This window comes from Sinocyclocheilus rhinocerous, unplaced genomic scaffold (assembly GCF_001515625.1).
Source record: "Sinocyclocheilus rhinocerous isolate Xijiao unplaced genomic scaffold, SAMN03320098_v1.1 scaffold1462, whole genome shotgun sequence".
In the NCBI taxonomy this organism is placed as follows: Eukaryota; Metazoa; Chordata; class Actinopteri; order Cypriniformes; family Cyprinidae; genus Sinocyclocheilus; species Sinocyclocheilus rhinocerous.
The window spans coordinates 387,497-406,475 of record NW_015639843.1 but is presented as its reverse complement, the minus strand read 5'-3'; the positions used below and the strand labels follow the sequence as shown (position 1 = coordinate 406,475).

The following is an 18,979-nucleotide window of genomic DNA, read 5'->3' as shown; positions in this document are numbered from 1 at the left end:
TGTTATATTTCAATTTCACAAAGAAACGTGCAGCATTTTGTCCAAGCAATAATAAAAGAACACATTTAATTTATTATTTGTCTTAAATCTAATTTTGTTAAAAAAAAATCGTGAATCGAATCGTGGAATCAAAATCGTGAATCGAATCGAATCGTGAGTTGAGTGAATCGTTACATGCCTAATTTGTATTGTAAGTGGTTGCCAAAGTTTTCTTGGTTGCTAGGGTGTTTTAGTGTTGCTAGGGTATTCTAGGTGGTTGCTATGCAGTTGCTAGGGTGTTCTGGGTAGTTGCTAGGGTGCTCTCTTAATGGTTGCTAAGGTATTGTAGGTGGTTGCCAAAGTGCTCTTGGTTGCTGGGGTATTCTAGGTGGTTGTTAAGAGTTTTCTTGATTGATATGCGGTTGGTAGGGTGTTCTGAGTGGTTGCTAGAGTGTTCTTGGCTGCTATGCAGTTGCTAGGGTGTTCTGGGTGGTTTCTAAGTGGTTGCTAGAATTTTTTTTTGTCGCTATGCGGTTGCTAGGGTGTTCTGGGTGCTCTTTGTGGTTGCTAAAGTATTGTAGGTGGTTGCCAAAGTGTTCTTGGTTGCTATGTGGTTGCTAGGGTATTTTAGGTGGTTGCTAGAGTGTTCTTGATTGCTGTGCTGTTGCTAGAGTATTCTGGGTGGTTGCTAGGGTATTCTAGGTGGCTGTTTGAGAGTCCTTGGTTGCTATGTGGTTGCTAGAGTGTTCTCGGTGGTTGCTAGGGCATTATAGGTGGTTGTTTGAGAGTTCTTGGTTGCTATGTGGTTGCTAGATTGTTCTCAGTGGTTGCTAGGGCATTCTAGGTGGTTGTTGGAAAGTTCTTGGTTGCTATGTGGTTGCTCGGGTGTTCTAGGTAGTTATTAATGTTCTGGGTGGTTGCTAATGTTTTGGGGTGCATTTCCCAAAAGCATCATTAGCTAACTCTGGTCGTTAGTTCCATTGAACTCTATTGGTAACGACGGAACCTGCGACCATAGTTGCTTTTGGGAAACACACCCCTGGGTGGTTGCTACGGTGTTGCTAGTGTGTTCTTGGTTGCTATGCATTTGTTATGGTGGTTGCTAAGTGGTTGTTAGGGTGCTCTTGGTGGTTGCCAAAGTGTTCTTGGTTGCTATGTGGTTTCTAGGGTGTTTTTGGTGTTGCTAGCGTATTCTACTGTAGGTGGTTGCTAGAGATTTCTTGGTTGCTGTGTGGTTGCTAGGGTGTTCTGGGTGGTGCTAGGTGTTTGCTAGAGTGTTTTGGTTGTTATGTAGTTGCTCAGGTGTTCTAAGTAGTTACTAGTGTTCTGAGTGGTTGCTAGGTGGTGTCTTTCTGTCTGGTGTAAACAGTACACCCCTTCGTCTCTAGTTGTGGCTCGGGTTCAGTGTGCGTCTGAGGGATTTATTCACCTGTTTTCTGGTCCAGCAGGTGCAAACGGTTCCTCTGATCATTTAGTAAAGCACCGCTCCTCTCCTCAACAACACACACGATTTCAGCAATCACTCAGAACAGCGCTGCATTAACCTGTACCTGATTGGTGCTCCACGTCTGCTTGTCGGTCCATTCTCTGTGGTTCCTGATGTACCACCACTGAATCTCCAGCGAGTAGGAGGGCGATCCGGCGCCTCTGAAGGAGCAGGCCATCTCCACGTCCTGCCCGCTCTGCGCCGTGATGTCATGAGGGACCTCGGTGAACACCGCTGCAGGACAACAAACACCGATTAGTTACGGTGAAGCGTTCAGCGGCGCCAAACAAAATCACAACAGTGACTGCTTTCAAACAAGCTCCTAACACTCCTACTGCCGTCCCGTGGCATGTTGAGTTGCTCAAGACAAAACGCCAAAGTTTAAACTCTTAGTCTTTAAACTCTTCATTAATTCAACCAATAGTGATTCTACACATTAAAATACAACAACAGAAAGTACTTTAAAGTAAAATCTTTCACTCTGTTCAAGCTCTTAAAATTCACTCAAATGTGTCACTAAAATGACTTGACATAACTGAGAATTAATGTTGAGAACAAATGACATTTGACATCATGATGTTAAACTAATGTCATTTAAGTATTATTTAGCTATTATTATTAGGGCTGGGCGATTTTTCCGCGATTTTATAGATTAATTCAAATTGAATGTTTTGCCACGATTTTATTTTTTAGAAATCGAGGAATCGCGAAAATATTATCAAACATTAGAATTAGACACTTTGACATTATGCCAATGATAACAGGAAAGAGAAAAGAATGATCCAAACACATGTCGGCAAACGCGATTAACCGCTCACGTGTGACGCATTCATATCACACAGAATGCGCTTTTGTGTTGACAAAGATGCGACACGGGCAGTGGAATAAGAAAAACATGCAAGAAGATGGGAGTGAACTTTTAATTTGAGCGCCGTGTTTTTAGACTGCCGTTTCATGCATGAGATGCTGCAAGAGACGTGAGCGCAACAGTCAAACGTGTCCATGTTTACATAGAAAAAACAATGGAAAAGCAGCGCAATCGAATAAAAAACCTGTAAAGAACTACTACTGTGTGTGTGAAATTTTAATGTTTGCATCATGGTGACAGGCTGAAAGCTGCTGTTCATTGTTTTACAGAACATTTATAGTTAATAATAGTCTACTGGTGTTATACCATTAGTCATTTTGAATTTGAATTATACCTTGACTTGAGATTTTTTTAAAAGCATTTTCGTCATATTATTTCTGAACATACAATATGTATAAGACAAGTTTGTACAAAATGTAGTTGTAGTTCATGCATCTTTTCTGCAAAGATATTTAACAAGTGATTTGTTTAACATTTACATCATGTTGACAACTTCATGTGTGCTGCACTTGGAATAGAATTTTCTTTAACTGGAGGGTTAATAAAGAAAAAGTTACTTGAATCATGCTGTAGTTACATTTTCAAGTTGACTAGTTAAAAATCATAAAAAGATCAAGATTAAATTTTTTTTGCCATATCGCCCAGCCCTAATTATATTGTATTTAGTATTATCTATATACTAGTTTTTATTAATATTTTAAATTAGCTTTATTTTGATATTTTCCATTTTAAATTGAGTTAATGTTTGTGTGCTTTTGCCCTTTTATTAGATTTGTGTTAATATTACTATTTATGTTTAATTTATTTTTATTTCAGTTTAGTGCTTCAAAGTAACATGTATAATTTTCATTTTGTTTTTCATCTAATATGTATCATTTTTATTTCTTATTTATTTTTTAGTTAACTACAACTGTATCAAGCCAGTGTTATTTTAATATTACTGACATATTTTTATAGTTTTTGTTAATATTTTTAATTATATTTTATTTTTTGTATATTTTCATCATTTTAGTTAATGTTTTATCATTTTATTTGGTATATTTCCATACAATTTTTCAGAAGTGGGAAGTTTAAATTTATTTCGTTTTTTATTTTAGTACTTCAAATTAAAACTAAATGAAATTAGATATTTTGCTGAATTTTACTTCAGCTAATTTTACTTTATTTCAAGTAATGAGTTTTTTTTATGTTTTTGGTTTTTAGTTAACTATAATAACCCTGCATCAAGCCAGGAAAAAAAATTACTCTGCATATTTGCATTAAACACAAGTATAAATAGAATTTGTCAAATACAATTCACACTGCAGTCTGTTCACTGCACTCAGCAATCATTTTTACTTCAAAAGACCTGAAATATAAGTTGTGCTTAGTTGTGCTTTTGTGTCATTTTTAGGGCTTCAGTTCTAATTTAGTTTAAGAAGAACAGCGTGAACATTCCGCAAAACATCTCCTTTTGAGTTTCACAGAAGACGCCATACGCAGGATGACATGAGGCTGCGTAAATGATGAACAGAACTTTATTTTTTGGTTGAACAATCCCTTTAACATCTAAACAACTTTTCCGTACTATTATACAAGTGGAACCTCTTTAACAACTCAAGACACGAAGTCTAAACACCTCGTATTTGTGTTGAGACCAATCTAGATTGCAAGAGAAGAGCCAACAACTCAATCCTCTCTCTTTTTCAAGATGCTGTTATCATCTCAGATAACATTTTGGAAAACGCCCAACGCCATCAACCTGAACGGCCAACATCAGATCCAGAGTTATCAGCCAACGTTCAGAGAGTTATCGCAAGTAAACAAGCATCTCGCCGCCAGATAGAGTTGTTCTCAGAAGTGCACGAGCGAAACTCTGAAGTGCAGCGTTTCTCATGACTGACCCTGTGAGTGAAACAAGCTCATCCGCCACTTCAGACAAACACAATTCAATTATCCTTCCCGTCAAAGCTCAGAAGATATGACTCCCGCGAACACCGTCCACCGGTTGAACCGCAGAAAAGACATGTCAGAATGAGCGCAAATCAGCGTGGAGGAATCATTTCTTCAGCAGCGGGACTCTCTCTTATCAAACCTTACAGGCCCTGCAGGAAGTGATGCACACACTTCAAAGAGAAAGCGCTCGGCGTTCACTCACACCTGACCGTCGACGGCCACAGGAAGAGATGAGTCCCTGGAAGACATTACAGATATAACACAGCTAATCAAGGCTTTGAACGACACAAACCTGACATTCACTGTAAAAAATGGTTTTTCAAAGCTGTAAATAAAACAATTATCAGAGTATGTTTTACAATAAAATACTATCTGATAATATAGTCTTTCTACTTCAAAATTTCACGTGAAATTTTGTTGCAAGTAAAGATTATTAGAGTATGTTTTGCAAGAAAATACATTCATTTTTATTATACTATAATACTATAAAATATTAAACACTATAAATATTTCAGTGTTACTACTTCAAAATTTCACATTTATTTAATGTGTTACTTGCCATTCTTCAGATTATTTGTGAGCTTTACTAGCAATTTTCTACACCAAACTTTGGTGCATTTAATAAATAAGGTAACAAAATGCAACAAAACCTTTCATGCAAGTATTTAAGTATAAAGTACAACTATTGCTCAAAGGTTTATCTTTCATATCTCAGAAGACTTAACAGAATTCTCAGATATGTTTCATTGAGGTATCAAGATGTTCCCCTATCCGAAGGAGTGTGTAAAAATATGAGTAATATGAGATGAGTAAAAATATGAGATGAGTAAAAATACATAAATGACTCAATAGTTAAGCGTATAAAGGTATCAAATGAACATCTTGGCAAATCTGGGCTCAGTTTGAGACACTGTTGAGAATTTTCTTCTGAAACACTGCAAGATGTACAGTACATGGAGCTGTCAAAAGAAACGTGAAAAATTGCAAACATTTATAATTGCACTTCTGTCCAGGAGAAACAATTGAGATATTAAGGAGATCTTATGTATGATTTGCTTCCTAAAACTGACTTAGTTTGGTGGCATTTGCTGTAAATAAAAACATCAGATATCAGTCAGTTCCATTTGCTCTCCATTTAATGTATTTTTGTGAGAAATACCTGAGATATTGAAGAGATATGAGATCAAAATAAACATATAGCACCATTTCAGTGTTCAAAGGTTTGGGTTTTTAAAAGAAATCAATTCTTTTATTTAGTAAGAACGCATTAAATTGATCAAAAGTGACAGTAAAGACTTTTATAATGTTACAAAAGATTTGTATTTCAAATAAATGCTGTTTTTAAACTTACTATTCACGACAGCATCTTGGAAAATAAAATATCACGGTTTCCACAAAAATATGAAGCAGCACAACCGTTTTCAACATTGATAATAATCAGAAATATTTCCTGAGCAGCAAATCAGAATATTATACTGATTTCTGAAGGATCATGTGACACTGAAGACTGGAGTAATGATGCTGAAAATTCAGCTTTATATTCACATAGAAAACAGTTATTTGAAATTGTAATAATAATTACGAATTTTACTGTTTTTACTGTATTTTGATCCGATAAATGGGTTGTTGACGTGACATGGAATTTTCACTGTCCCACAAGATAAAAATGAATTTAATTAATATTGTCGTTATTTAAAATGCAGTAAATCATTAAACATTTCTTTGTCCTACATGGACCTGTTGTTATAAAAACTGCAGTGTTATTCGATTTTGTTACATTTTTGAGCCAAATCTCAAAATTGTCCTATGGTGTGACTAGACTTGTGCCGGTTTTCGGTAATGCCTTTAATCTGTGTAAAACTTTTGACTTTATACATTTTTCTGTATTGCTTTATTGCATTTAAATGTTCAGTTATTTTTGTTATAAGAAAAAAGTTATTAAACCTGTTATACTGTATTATGACAGCACTTTTTTTAAAACTCAATTTCAATATCGTGATAATACCGCATACCGTGATAAAAGCATTAGCAATTAATCGCAACATGAAAATTTGATACCGGCATATCCCTAGGTGTGACTGTCTCAAGCATGGTTCAGTAAATTAACTTTTACAAATTAAAAAGAAAAGCATAAAAATGTTAATAAATACCTCCTGCATAATTGTACAAGTGTCTATTTTAGTAAATGGCAATCATTTTTTTCATCCATATATTTCTGAAAGCATAGGAACTTGATACATTTTGTCTCTGAAAACCATGTCCTCTGATGTGACACCATATACTGATCTTAAATCGGCCAATTCCAGAGAAAACTTTAATTAGTTGAAGGACCCCATTCATGATCATGTTACTGAAGCCCCCTGTGAAGACCATGACATGTGCACATGGTACATTTTTCTCTAAGAATTGTTCAAATATTTAACTTTTTTGGAACCACTACAAAAGTGTTACATTTTGTTGTCCTTTGGTGCGACACCTCTAAATTCTATTCTTTTAATTAAAAACTGTATGTTAAGGTACATAATCATGGAAAATTATGCAAATGTGTCTTGCTAACTGCTAATGACAGGTTAGCTCGGAATAGCAAGATCATTAATTGACAGAAAAGGCTGAAACGTCCATTGGTGTGACAGAAAATGTCCTCCGGTGTAACGCCTGTACTGTCACACCACAGGACAAAGATGTCACACCAGAAGACAAGGTCTCTTTAAAAAGCATTTTAAATAATTAAATATGATATTTTCCAGTGTTCTTAAATGCAATAATTACATTAATTAAACTATTTTCTGATGTTTTTGCAGAAAACTTGTACTGTTACAAAATGTAATGAACATAAGTTTAAAATGTGATAATTTGTTTTTGAGACAGAAAGAATTGAGGGAGAGAAATTAGTTGAAATGGAAATATAGACAGAAAATTAACAGGGATTCACCAGAAAGGAGGAGATCCTAAGAGAACGATGCAGAAGGTAAATACAATAAAAATTATGCCTTAAAAAGAGTAGCCATATAGTTTAAAAAAAATCCATTCACATCTTAATGAATATAGTTTGAATATCAATCATATTTAGCTGTGCCACACATGTAGCAGGGGGATAGAAAAGTTTCAGTAACATACTGATTGACTAAGAGACTGAATTTTGTTGATGAAAATTATTTTTTGTTTAAAAAAACATGTTGATATTGTTTGTATCAATATTAAACTTTCTTTCTTCTTTGACATGTTCAAAATTAAATAGAAATAATTTAATAACTACCATTCCTGTCGTAATAATTTAATAACTACCAAGTGTGACGTAATGTCCAATGGTGTGACACACAAAAAAGAACCACAGATTTGTTTTTATCTCAAAATATCTAAAAAAAAACAAACAAAAAAAAACTGTATTGTAATAGGGGAGATATAAATATCACTCATCTTATATTAGTATAATTTTCAGCAGTTTTGAACGGATGACAGCAAAGTTTGTCTTGTCAAAGTTTGTCTTCAAATTGTCCAACAAGTCATGGGGAAAAATTATGTTAATAATAATTTCATATTAAATAAATAACACTATATGAAAATAAGTGTCTAACAATTAAGATAAATCTCTCTTGTGCTATTTATGTATTATTTAGAGGGTTTTTTTCTTAATTTTTGCTATGTCACACCATAGGACAAATTTATGGTACAGTTCAGTGAAAATGACCCTTCATATTTTCTCAAAGATCAGACTTCACACTACATAAATATATGCATTTCTTTTTCAAAAATGCTCTTTTACCAAAAAAAGCATTTTTTTACTGCCTATTTGTCAACTACCCAAATGCAGCCTTGGTGAGCAGAAGAGACTTCTATCAAAAATATTAAAATATCTTACCGACCCCAAACTTTTGAAGAGTAGTGTGAATGCATTAAAAATCTAGCATGAGAAAGAGTTCAGTCCAGTTTTGCTCTGAATACACGTGTGAGATGAAGACGTGTTGAGCAGAATCCCTCCTCACATGGCTAATAACACACCCAAATCCTCTTAACCACTTCCTCCAGAGCGCCTCTTCATTTACCCATAATCCCATTCAAACGGCTGCCGACACAGTGGGGGCCGCTGTCAAACCCACGGGAGGGTTCCCGACACTTCCGTCCAGACAAAAGGCATGCTGGGAAATCTGTCCACGCTCCGATCACGGCCTGGAGAGAAGATATTTGTTCATAATTTGTAAAATGAGTTGATATCATGAAGCGTAATGAACGAATATATGAAGAAATGAAGGGAATGACGGTTCCTGATGACTGACTGATAGCTAATGCTTTCATTCAAATAAAAAAGTGATGAAAGTCAAATTAAAGCCTTAAAATCCAAACAGAAACTCCTTAAACCAATTTTCTGATTTTTTTTAATGGTTTAATATTGCTGCTTAAAAAAAATTTGTAATGTTTGAGATTCCAGCTCTTGAGCTTTAAAAAAGCATCTGAATAGACAAAGATTCACACTCTGTAATCATTAAACCAATGAGCGTTTCTTACAATCCGAGTCAAATCTAAAGACCAGAATATCACAGAGACTTGAGACTGAACTCTTTTCCCTTCAGACCAGTAAGAAACCATCTAAAACGATCTCTAGCAAGTGCATGGCTGCAGCTTCTTTACAGGAAAGCACCCTTCATATTTTCTTCAGACAACCTAAAAAATCTAGTAGTCCAGTGTATTTTTCACTTGCACAAATGCACTGATAGAATGACAGAACGATAGACAGTCAGACAGACAGACAGACAGACAGATAGATAGACAGATAGATAGATAGATAGATAGATAGATAGATAGATAGATAGATAGAACGACAGACAGACAGACAGACAGATAGATAGATAGATAGATAGATAGATAGAACGACAGACAGACAGACATATAGACAGACAGACAGACAGACAGATAGACAGATAGATAGATAGATAGATAGATAGAACGACAGACAGACAGACAGACAGATAGATAGATAGATAGATAGATAGATAGAACGACAGACAGACAGACATATAGACATATAGACAGACAGACAGGCAGACAGATAGATAGATAGATAGATAGATAGATCATGGCATGTTTTTTCTTTCTCTCTACAGACTGGTGTCTGATTGTTGTTGAAGGCTGAATGCATTCGTGAGATTTTCTCTGGCGTTTTTTCTCTGCACAAAAGCTCTTGTGATGCGAGATGCAGTCTCTCTGGGTCGAAGATGACAGGCAAGCGCTTTCTGTAATTACTGCTAGCCGATCTGCATATTATAATTGGGGTCCTGGGGCATCATTATTTCACAGGGAACAGAAAAAGGCAGATCAGATACAAGAGCGACATGCGCGTAATCAGCGACTCTATCAGAGGCAGAGAGGACGCCTTCAGTGATCGACCCAGTCCATCAGCCCAGCTAACTCTGTAATGAAAACCAGCCGTTCTCGACCAGACGAGCGGGAATGCCCTAAATGACTCAGCGGAGGGGAGGTCGGGTTCATTTCAGGGAGACACTCATTTGAAGAAGCAGGCAGCAGGTCTCTTTGAAATCTGAATCTCTGGTTGATTGAGTTTAGATCAAAGCGCTGAGTGTCTCGCATGCTTATTCTGCGCTCAGATGCTGTGAAACACAATTGAGACGCTGCAACATCAGAGCTGCTCCCAAATCTAACAAATGCAGAGCTATCATAAAATCACATCGACTCACATCGATGTTTACATGCACAAGCATATTCATTTACATGATGGATTATGAACTAATCCAACACAACATGCAATGCATGATCTTTTCCTGCTCATCACTTGTGGAAATATGGGAAATGTTCACTTTTCATTTTAGTAATTTAATACTAATCAGAATCATTATATACATACAGGAACACTTTATTTTAAGGACCAATTCTCCCTATATCTGGCATGCGTATTACTGGTGTCCTGGCAGTTTTTAGTACTTAGAAACACATATGTGACCCTGGACCACAAAACCAGTCACAAGGGTCAATATTTGGCCGAGATACAACTATTTGAAAATCTGGAATCTGAGGGTGCAAAAAAATCCAATACTGACTAAATTATCTTGTAATTTGTCCAAATGAAGTCCTTAGCAATGCATATTACTAATCAAAAATTATGTTTTGTTATATTTACGGTAGGAAATTTACAAAATATCTTCATGGAACATGATCTTTACTTAATATCCTAATGATTTTTGGCATAAAAGAAAAATCGATAATTTTGACCCATACAATGTATTTTTGGCTATTTCTTACAAATATACCCGTGCTACTTGTGACTGCTTTTGTGCTCCAGGGTCACATATTAATGCCTGCATAACTTAACTACCTTAATAACTTTTAATAAGCTGCAAATTAGGAGTTTACTGAATCAAAAGTGTTAGTTAACAGTTAATTAATATTGAGAATTGTGTGTGTGTGTGTGTGTGTATACACTACTCAAAGGTTTGTAATAATGAATTAATAAGTGTTTTTTTTATTTTTTATTATTATTCTGCTCACCAAGGCTGCATTTATTTGATGAAAAATACAGTAAAACCAGTAGTATTTAGATTTTTTAATATTATTATTATTATATTAAAATATTATATTTGCTGCTGAAAATTCAGCTTTTATCACAAGGAATAAATTCCATTTAAAAATAGCTTTATTCAAATAAAGGACAGTTTTTTGTTTTGAAATTAGAATAATATTTCACAATATTACTGCATTTTTTATTAAATAATACAGCCTTGCGTGGTGAGCAGAAAAGACTTCTTTCAGAAACAAAAAAAAAATCTTAAGTAAACTTCTTCAAATATTAATCTTAATTATTTCAATTTTTGACCAGTAGTAATATTTAAAAAAATTTCAGTAATGCATCTTTTATATAAGTGTATTTTGTCTTTCTGCACATATTTTTCCACTTGTTGTAAAGTATTTTTTAAAAATCTGCCAGTTTTTCAAGACAATCTATAAAAACAAGTCTTATTGACTGCCATTATAAGACTGATAGACTGCAACGGTTTGAGTTAAAAATCTTCATTTGTGTTCTACTGAAGAAACAAAGTCACCTACATCTTGGATGCCCTGGGGGTAAGCAGATAAACATCAAATTTTCATTTTTGGGTGAACTATCCCTTTAATTCTCAGAAAAAAAAAATATTTGGGGGATTTTTATATAAGCTTACAATAGTCAAACATGTCAAATAAGACTATTTACTAATTAAAAACTTATTCAGAAATATTTTTTTGCAGATCTCCGCACTTACAAGAATTTCTGAGGCGAGTTCATGGCATCAAAGAGACTGACAATCATCAAATATTAACTACTTAATTATAGTAACTATTCACCAGGTCTGGATCTTTACGAGATGAAATCTGAGCTGTTTGTTCAATATCTAGTGTACACTATCTACATCGGTTACTATAGTAATGATGTAACGTAAGCATGATGCCAGGAGACTTTCTCATACATCAACTGAGAGCAGCTGTCAAATCTGGGAAGAGGATGGAAACTGGGCTTGCTGCCTCTGCTCTTGTATATCATGACATCTCAGTCACGCAGGAGAAAACATGAGCGTCAGCGGCAAGACTGCTTTACTCATTCAGCCATATGAAGCACTGAAAACCACTCGTTCATTCATTCATTCAGTGTTTACTACACTGTAAAAAATGAATCATGGGTCTTGTAATTTTCACCGAAAAAATTAAGATAATTAAAAATAGTGTGTATATTTCATTAAAGAAATTGTGGTTCAGTGTTGTATAGAAAATATTGAGAACTTTTTACTAATAAAACCAAGAGATGCGTTTTCCTTATTTATTTTTTAAAGGAAACTTAAGCAGTTTTGAGGCTTGAATTGTATCCTCAGTCATAACACATACACTCTTAGAAAAGATGTGTTAAAAAATTACACACTTTATGTGTAACACTCTAATTTACACATTTTGTCAATATTAAATAAAAATGTTTAGAAAAGAATAACCTCTTTTACACATATTTATGTGTAGTTTAAAAATCAACACAACTTGTGTATTTACACACAGCATTTAACACAATATGTGTAGACCGATGTACTTAACACTTTATGTGTAGTTTTTAAAGACGTCCGTTATTTAAATTAGCTAGTGTGAACCAATAGGGACTAACGTTAGGGTCTTTGAACAGAATCCAGTCAGCCCATAGTCATTTAGTCTGTAATGACAGCGACATGCTATTTGGTTTTACTTCTGTATTGTTGTAAATATCGTATTTATACCATAATCGCTTTATTATGTTAATTGACTAACCCTCGCGTCAAAACTGCTCGTCAAAACCCCTCGACTCGCGCCATGTCCCGCCAATTTGACTGCTAGCAAGATTCCTGAGGTAAGATGTACTTGAAATCATATTTTGCTTACATTTATTAACAAAAGCAATGTTTCCTGCTGCTGTTGTTTTAATACTGTTTTAAACGTGCGGTCACAGCTAAATTTTGTGTCAATAACGTTAGCTATAGCACATTAGTCACGTAACTTTACTGTAAATCAAGCAGCTTTCTGTTGGTTAGCGCGTTGAAAACTGATTTCAAACAGACAATCTTTTCCCACTTTCACTCAAAATTCCCGAGAGTGAAGACACCTTTACAAATGACTGAATTCAGCACGCGAAATTTCGCCAAGCAGTGGTAAATGTGACCGCACTTTTAGACTCTGTATTTGTCAATAAAGAAATGGTGCTAGCAATGCTCTTTATTTATTATGTCTAAAGTATTTAAAAGTTTGCTGAAATGATTAGCAATATGTTTTAAGTGCTGAGCCACTGGTGCAGACCAGGTAACGTTAGCTTACAATCTAAATTTGCTAACATTATATCAAATAAGTGATGTCTAACATTATGTTTATTACACAGCAAAAAAAATCAATCAGAACAAAGATGGACCATTTTCTATGTTCGCCATTCAGGTAAGCACTGCAATAAAACTCACACTAGATCATTCATTCATACCAAATCAAGCATTCTTTAGTTTATATTTGAGCATTATTTTGATCTTTTATTAGGCGGAAGACTCTACCATTGCAGTCCCACATGACCAGGAAGGTACCTAATATCAGCACACAGGTGGGTTAGGAGTACATTTGTGTTTGTGGACACGCATACAGACCAGGGAACATTCTGATGTTGTCAGTCAAGTTCTGAGCAGGATCCAGTCTTCAGAGAAGTTCATTTATTCCCGAAGGTGGACAAAAACATTGTGTTGGCTTTTAAAAGGCTAGTTTGATAATGACTTTTACTCCGATGCTGTGGAAAAGATGGAGGAGTGCAGACATTGATAATAAGGAATGTTTTTAGAGCATCAAAGAGACTTCTTTCAAAATACTTTTGGCCACCAGTGTACATCAGTCCAGCAAAGTTTGGAAAAAAGTGAAATGATTATGAAGGTGGGGTTATGTGTCATGTTACCTAATACCCCTTCACTGCAGACAAGCTGAAGGCTAAATCCTCAATTGGAGTCTTTCTCTCTATGGATCTCAGCATTTTTGGACAGAATTTAGGATATGTAAGTATTAAAATTAAATCTGGCATAATTTAGTTTACAGTTCAGCTGAAATGTTTGTATATGTTATTGACAAGTTACTTACAACTATATATTCTTATGTTAGAGAAAAAAGGTTTAAAAATGTAGGTTAAAAATAAATTGACAGTAATGTGGAATTTTCTCCTCTCTCTCCACTGAAGGACTGAGTACATTTGTGTTTGTGGACACGCATACAGACCAGGGAACATTCTGATGTTGTCAGTCAAGTTCTGAGCAGGATCCAGTCTTCAGAGAAGTTCATTTATTCCCGAAGGTGGACAAAAACATTGTGTTGGCTTTTAAAAGGCTATTTTGATAATGACTTTTACTCCGATGCTGTGGAAAAGACGGAGGAGTGCAGACATTGATAATAAGGAATGTTTTCAGAGCATCAAAGAGACTTCTTTCAAAAACAATTGTATATATATTCTGCAGTTCTATGAATGTAATTGTTGATATTTCATCATAATACATATTTTGACAATAAGCTAAACAACCAATGATTTTTCCATCAACATTTTGTTTAGAATTTCATGGATGTTTTTGAACAATGTATGTAGTGAAAGTTTGGAAAAAAGTGAAATGATTATGAAGGTGGGGTTATGTGTCATGTTACCTAATGAGACGAAAAGAACTGTTTTGTCCTGTGTTGGACATTTCCATTTTGACTACTTAAAATTGTATATATATTCTGCAGGTCTATGAATGTTACTGTTGATATTTCATCATAATAAATATTTTGACAATAAGCTAAACAACCAATGATTTTTCCATCAACATTTTGTTTAGAATTTCATGTATGTTTTTGAACATAATGTATGTAGTAAAGGACAGCACATAATGTGTTAAATTATACACGTTTACACATCTTTGTGCAAACCTTTCTGACACATTTACTGTGTTAAAATCATCAACACAATGAATGAGTAAAAATTAACACAAAAAACTCACCCGTTAATGTGTTAAAATTGAACACAGGTTGTGTCATTTTTAACACATCTTTTCTAAGAGTGTAGTTCCCAGCATGCTTTGCATATGGCTGGATATGGAGAGTAAATGTTGAAATTAAATGCTATTTTATGTGTTTTTGAGTGAAGGGAAGCATCTATTAATGTTTAATGTTCAGTTATGTTTGACACTTGAAGCACATTTCACTAATTATATTAAATACATTGTGTCATAGATTAATTTAGGAGATTTTACATGATTTATTCAGGTAGATTCCACTTGAGCTGTTTGGCTGTATATAGTCTTTTAAATGTATAAAATAACTCTAAGTCAAATATAAACAGGAAATCAAGCCTTAAAAACTACTCAAAAATATTAAGTGTAATATTGTCACCATAATTTTTTTAAGTAGATAGCCCGTTCCATTTTTTACAGTGTATAATGCAAACGGCAGATAGTAGTTAACTAACTTTAGATCCATAGGGTTTGTCTAGATCAGTGTTTCCCAACCGGGGTGCCGTCTGTCGAGACCAGGGGTGCCGTGTAAAAAAATCCTTTTTTAATATTTTTAAATTGCTAAAATATTCAGGCATGTGATCAGCTAGAGACAAAAAAGAAGGAAAATCTGACCACGCCCACAAGCCACACCCCAGCACTTATTATTAAAAATATATATTTTAGCACATTAAAAGATATATCTTATATTGTAATAATACATACTATTGTCCTGTAAAAAAAAAAACAGCATTTAATAATCATGATAACAATACAATATATCTTCTGCTCACCAAGGCTGAATTTATTTGATCAAAATAAAGTTACAAAAACTGCAATACTGTGAAATATTGTGAAATATTATGAAATTTAAAAACAAATCCATTTTAATATATTATAATGTTATTCCTGTGATGCAAAGCAGAATTTTGTTCATCATTACTCCAGTTTTCCGTGTCACATGATCTTTTAGAAATCATTACAATTTATTTGACTCTCAAGAAACATTTCTTGAGTCAAATATTTTTTTATATTATTATAATTATAATATCAAAATATTATTAAATATTACACATTGTAGAAAATTTGGTTTTAAACCACATAAATATAAATTAATTATTAATTATTATTATTTTAGACTTTCCCCCAGAACTACAAATAACTACATGGATTTGAGGAAGAACCGCCTCGTATGCATGCTAATACTGTAAAACTAACCTCAAGAAGAAACTATGAGTTCATGAGAAATTAGCTCAGATGATGTGAGTCAGATCTGAGAAAACACTCAGATTTCACGATCCTGCCAAACAGAAAGTCTGATGTCTCGGGACAATTTTCTTCCCGAAAGCTCCACAGGGGCGCGAACGCAAGCGTGCGACATCCCTCCTTAAACCTCATCAAAGCCTGGACAAACACAGCGAGTCCTGCTGGCAGATGCGTTATATCACGGCGCGACGCTGCGAGAGAAAAACGGAGCGATCGGCAAGTCAAACAATCTATACAGAGGCCAACTGAGAGTTTTCCGCTGCGGCCCAAACAGCACATTAATACGCACTTATTTATTTTATCTGCTGATTAGTTTCGGGTTTTGAGTTGCACATTGCATGTAGTTCTAGAAAGGCACTTCAGAAAACAATCCCATGTTTATACTTCACATCACACACTCAACTTTGTTACAGTAATACAGCTGCCGCGTTTCTTGGGTGGGTCAGCGCGGTTTAAGATTAAAGAAAATATTTGAAATTTCACATACGTGATTCTTGACGGCGACGTGTCAAATGCGAGACTAAGAGCTTCACTTCAAAGCAAACGTGCCGTTTAATCTGCACTTATCCTCGCATATTAGCTCTAGTGGCAGTCAAGTGCTCCCGTTGCCCCTGGAAACCAGAGGTGGCTCCTCACTTCTAATCACTTCTTGAGAGCGGGAAAAAATGTGCGGGCGTGAGCAGAACAGCTGTGAGGAGAACTACGTAACACACGCCCAAATAATCTGTTAATAATCGGATTGATGTCTCAGTCGGACTGAAAAGCCTTTATGCCTTTATTCGATTTGATTGAGCTCGATACAAATGACATTTCAATCGAATTAGAAAAATAAGCATGTAAATGGATGAATATAACTACTTTCTCAATCGGATTAAAAAATACCTTGCGCACATGTGCAGTGCAGTGATGTGTATGTTTGCATGCGGTTTACGTCATACGGATGTGCGTTTGTTTCCCACCTCATGTCTTATCTTCTAACATCAATGTCAGATTTCTTTTTAGACACCGTGCATGCGCTGCATTCTTGTTTGGAACACATGTAAAGCACATCAATGTGTGAATAGGATTGCAATGTTTAGGGTTCATATAATAGCCAAAATAGATATTTTCTCAATAGATTCATTCCGAATGATGAAAATGAGTGCATTTAAACACTGGTGTGACGTCTGGAGCTCTGTACAGTAAAGTAGGGTGCCACAAGTTTGTTAAAATTTCCAACGGGTGCCGCGACTGAAAAAAGGTTGGGAAACACTGCAGTAAACAACTCTCACAAACATTACTGAAGATTTACGATGATCGTCCCTAATAAAAATATACTATGGTAACCGTAGTACAGTAACAAAAATGCAGTTAAGTGGAGAATGGAGACTTTTGCTAGCATCGTTTGTTTTTCAGATGTCTCTTCTAAAGTTTCAGAAGAACATCTTGAAAATGTCTCAAACTGCACTCAGATTTACTCAAGCAGTAAACATCAGAAATCTTAGTATGAACTCAAACAGCTCAAATTCTTGATCAAAAGACCAAGACCAAAAGTTGATACTTAACTCCATAAAGTCTCTTGAGTAATGAAGAGTAATATGATTTTCCTCTTTGTCTAGCAAGCATGATATTTCGGCAGAATGAACATGGTGAATTTGCATAAAGTTAAAGCAGCTAAAGCTTATGAAGATATGCTGAAAAACACAAATTGCCTAATAACCTGATCCAAAATCGGCAAAACAAGAGAATCTCTAAGGTTTTTATAACATCTCGCAGCATAAATCTGTGGTTTCATCTTCTACTAGTGAACTGCATCTAAACTCCCTAAAGCTACAAACCAACCCAAACCTCTAAACTAGTCCTCTGAACCATCTGAAAACACCAACCAGTGTAAGCTGTAGTAGGTGGAGCAGCATCACCTTTTCATCAAATCACAACAGAGTAGCATACTGTATAGTGTTATATAGCGTTGCATATAAAGTGTTTCAAAGGTCATGGCTGAGTTTGTAACAGCATACTAGAATACTATTCTTACTAGCTCTGCTATATATTTATGTGACAGAATTAGTACAAATAGTATGTTAATCTGAATTCAGCCAGTGTGCTGAAAGAATACAAGTGTACTAATTGCATACTGAAGGATACACTGTATACTGCATACAATTGTTTCTAGTGTGTGTTAATATATATAAGTATTATTTATTCTGATTCGTAGAATATTAATGGCAAGGTTTTCTCCAATTACTTTATATAGTTGTACTTTAAGGTAAAGTAGTTTAAGTTTATAAAGTAGTACTTTATATATGCATACATTGCCAAACTTATATAAAACTAAACTAACATAAAATATAAAATGAAATTATATAATGTAATATTAATAATAACTAATAATAATAAATTAATAATAAAGTAATATTATTTATACAGAATTTAAACCACATATTAAAGGTGGGGTAAGCGATTTTTCAAAAATGCTTTAGAAAACTGATTCGGGCCGAGTAGCAAAACAAACTTGTAGCCAATCAGCAGTAAGGGGCGTGTCTACTCATGATGTGGAGGAGAGAGCGCTCAGTGCACAGGATGGATATTAGCGAACCTAGCAACAGAAAGATAGAGATGGCGGATAAAAAACAAAAGAGGAAAACGTCTGCAGAACAAAAGAAGGCTTAAGGCAAGAAGTAGGACCCGTGTAAATATCGGATCAGCTTTCCAGCGCTGGAGAGAACTCAAGGAGCGGAAGGCCTGCGATCGGACGCTGAGGTTGCTTTGTTTCTTCTCGATAGGTGAGTAACACCGTGTCTGCGCCGCAACAGCTAAAGTCTGTCTAGTACACTGGACGTGACAAAGCGACAAAGCGAAATTTGTGTCAATACGTCATGAAAAGAACGCAGCAGCAGTTTTCTGTCGGGCATCCAGTAGACCAAAGATATGTTTATATATCTATGGTGTAGACAGCATCACTGATTATAATGAGTTCCATAGTATTTT

At 35.0% G+C, this 18,979-nt stretch overlaps 1 protein-coding gene across 1 annotated transcript in view; it reads right to left on the bottom strand.

Moving 5' to 3' along the window:
- LOC107752208 (V-set and transmembrane domain-containing protein 2-like protein) overlaps positions 1-18,979 on the bottom strand; it is a 68,695-nt gene that overhangs the window by 10,143 nt on the left and 39,573 nt on the right. Inside the window, exon 2 of the mRNA XM_016568109.1 lies at positions 1,530-1,699. Coding sequence (XP_016423595.1) covers positions 1,530-1,699 — 170 coding nt within the window. The remainder of the gene's footprint in view (positions 1-1,529; positions 1,700-18,979) is intronic.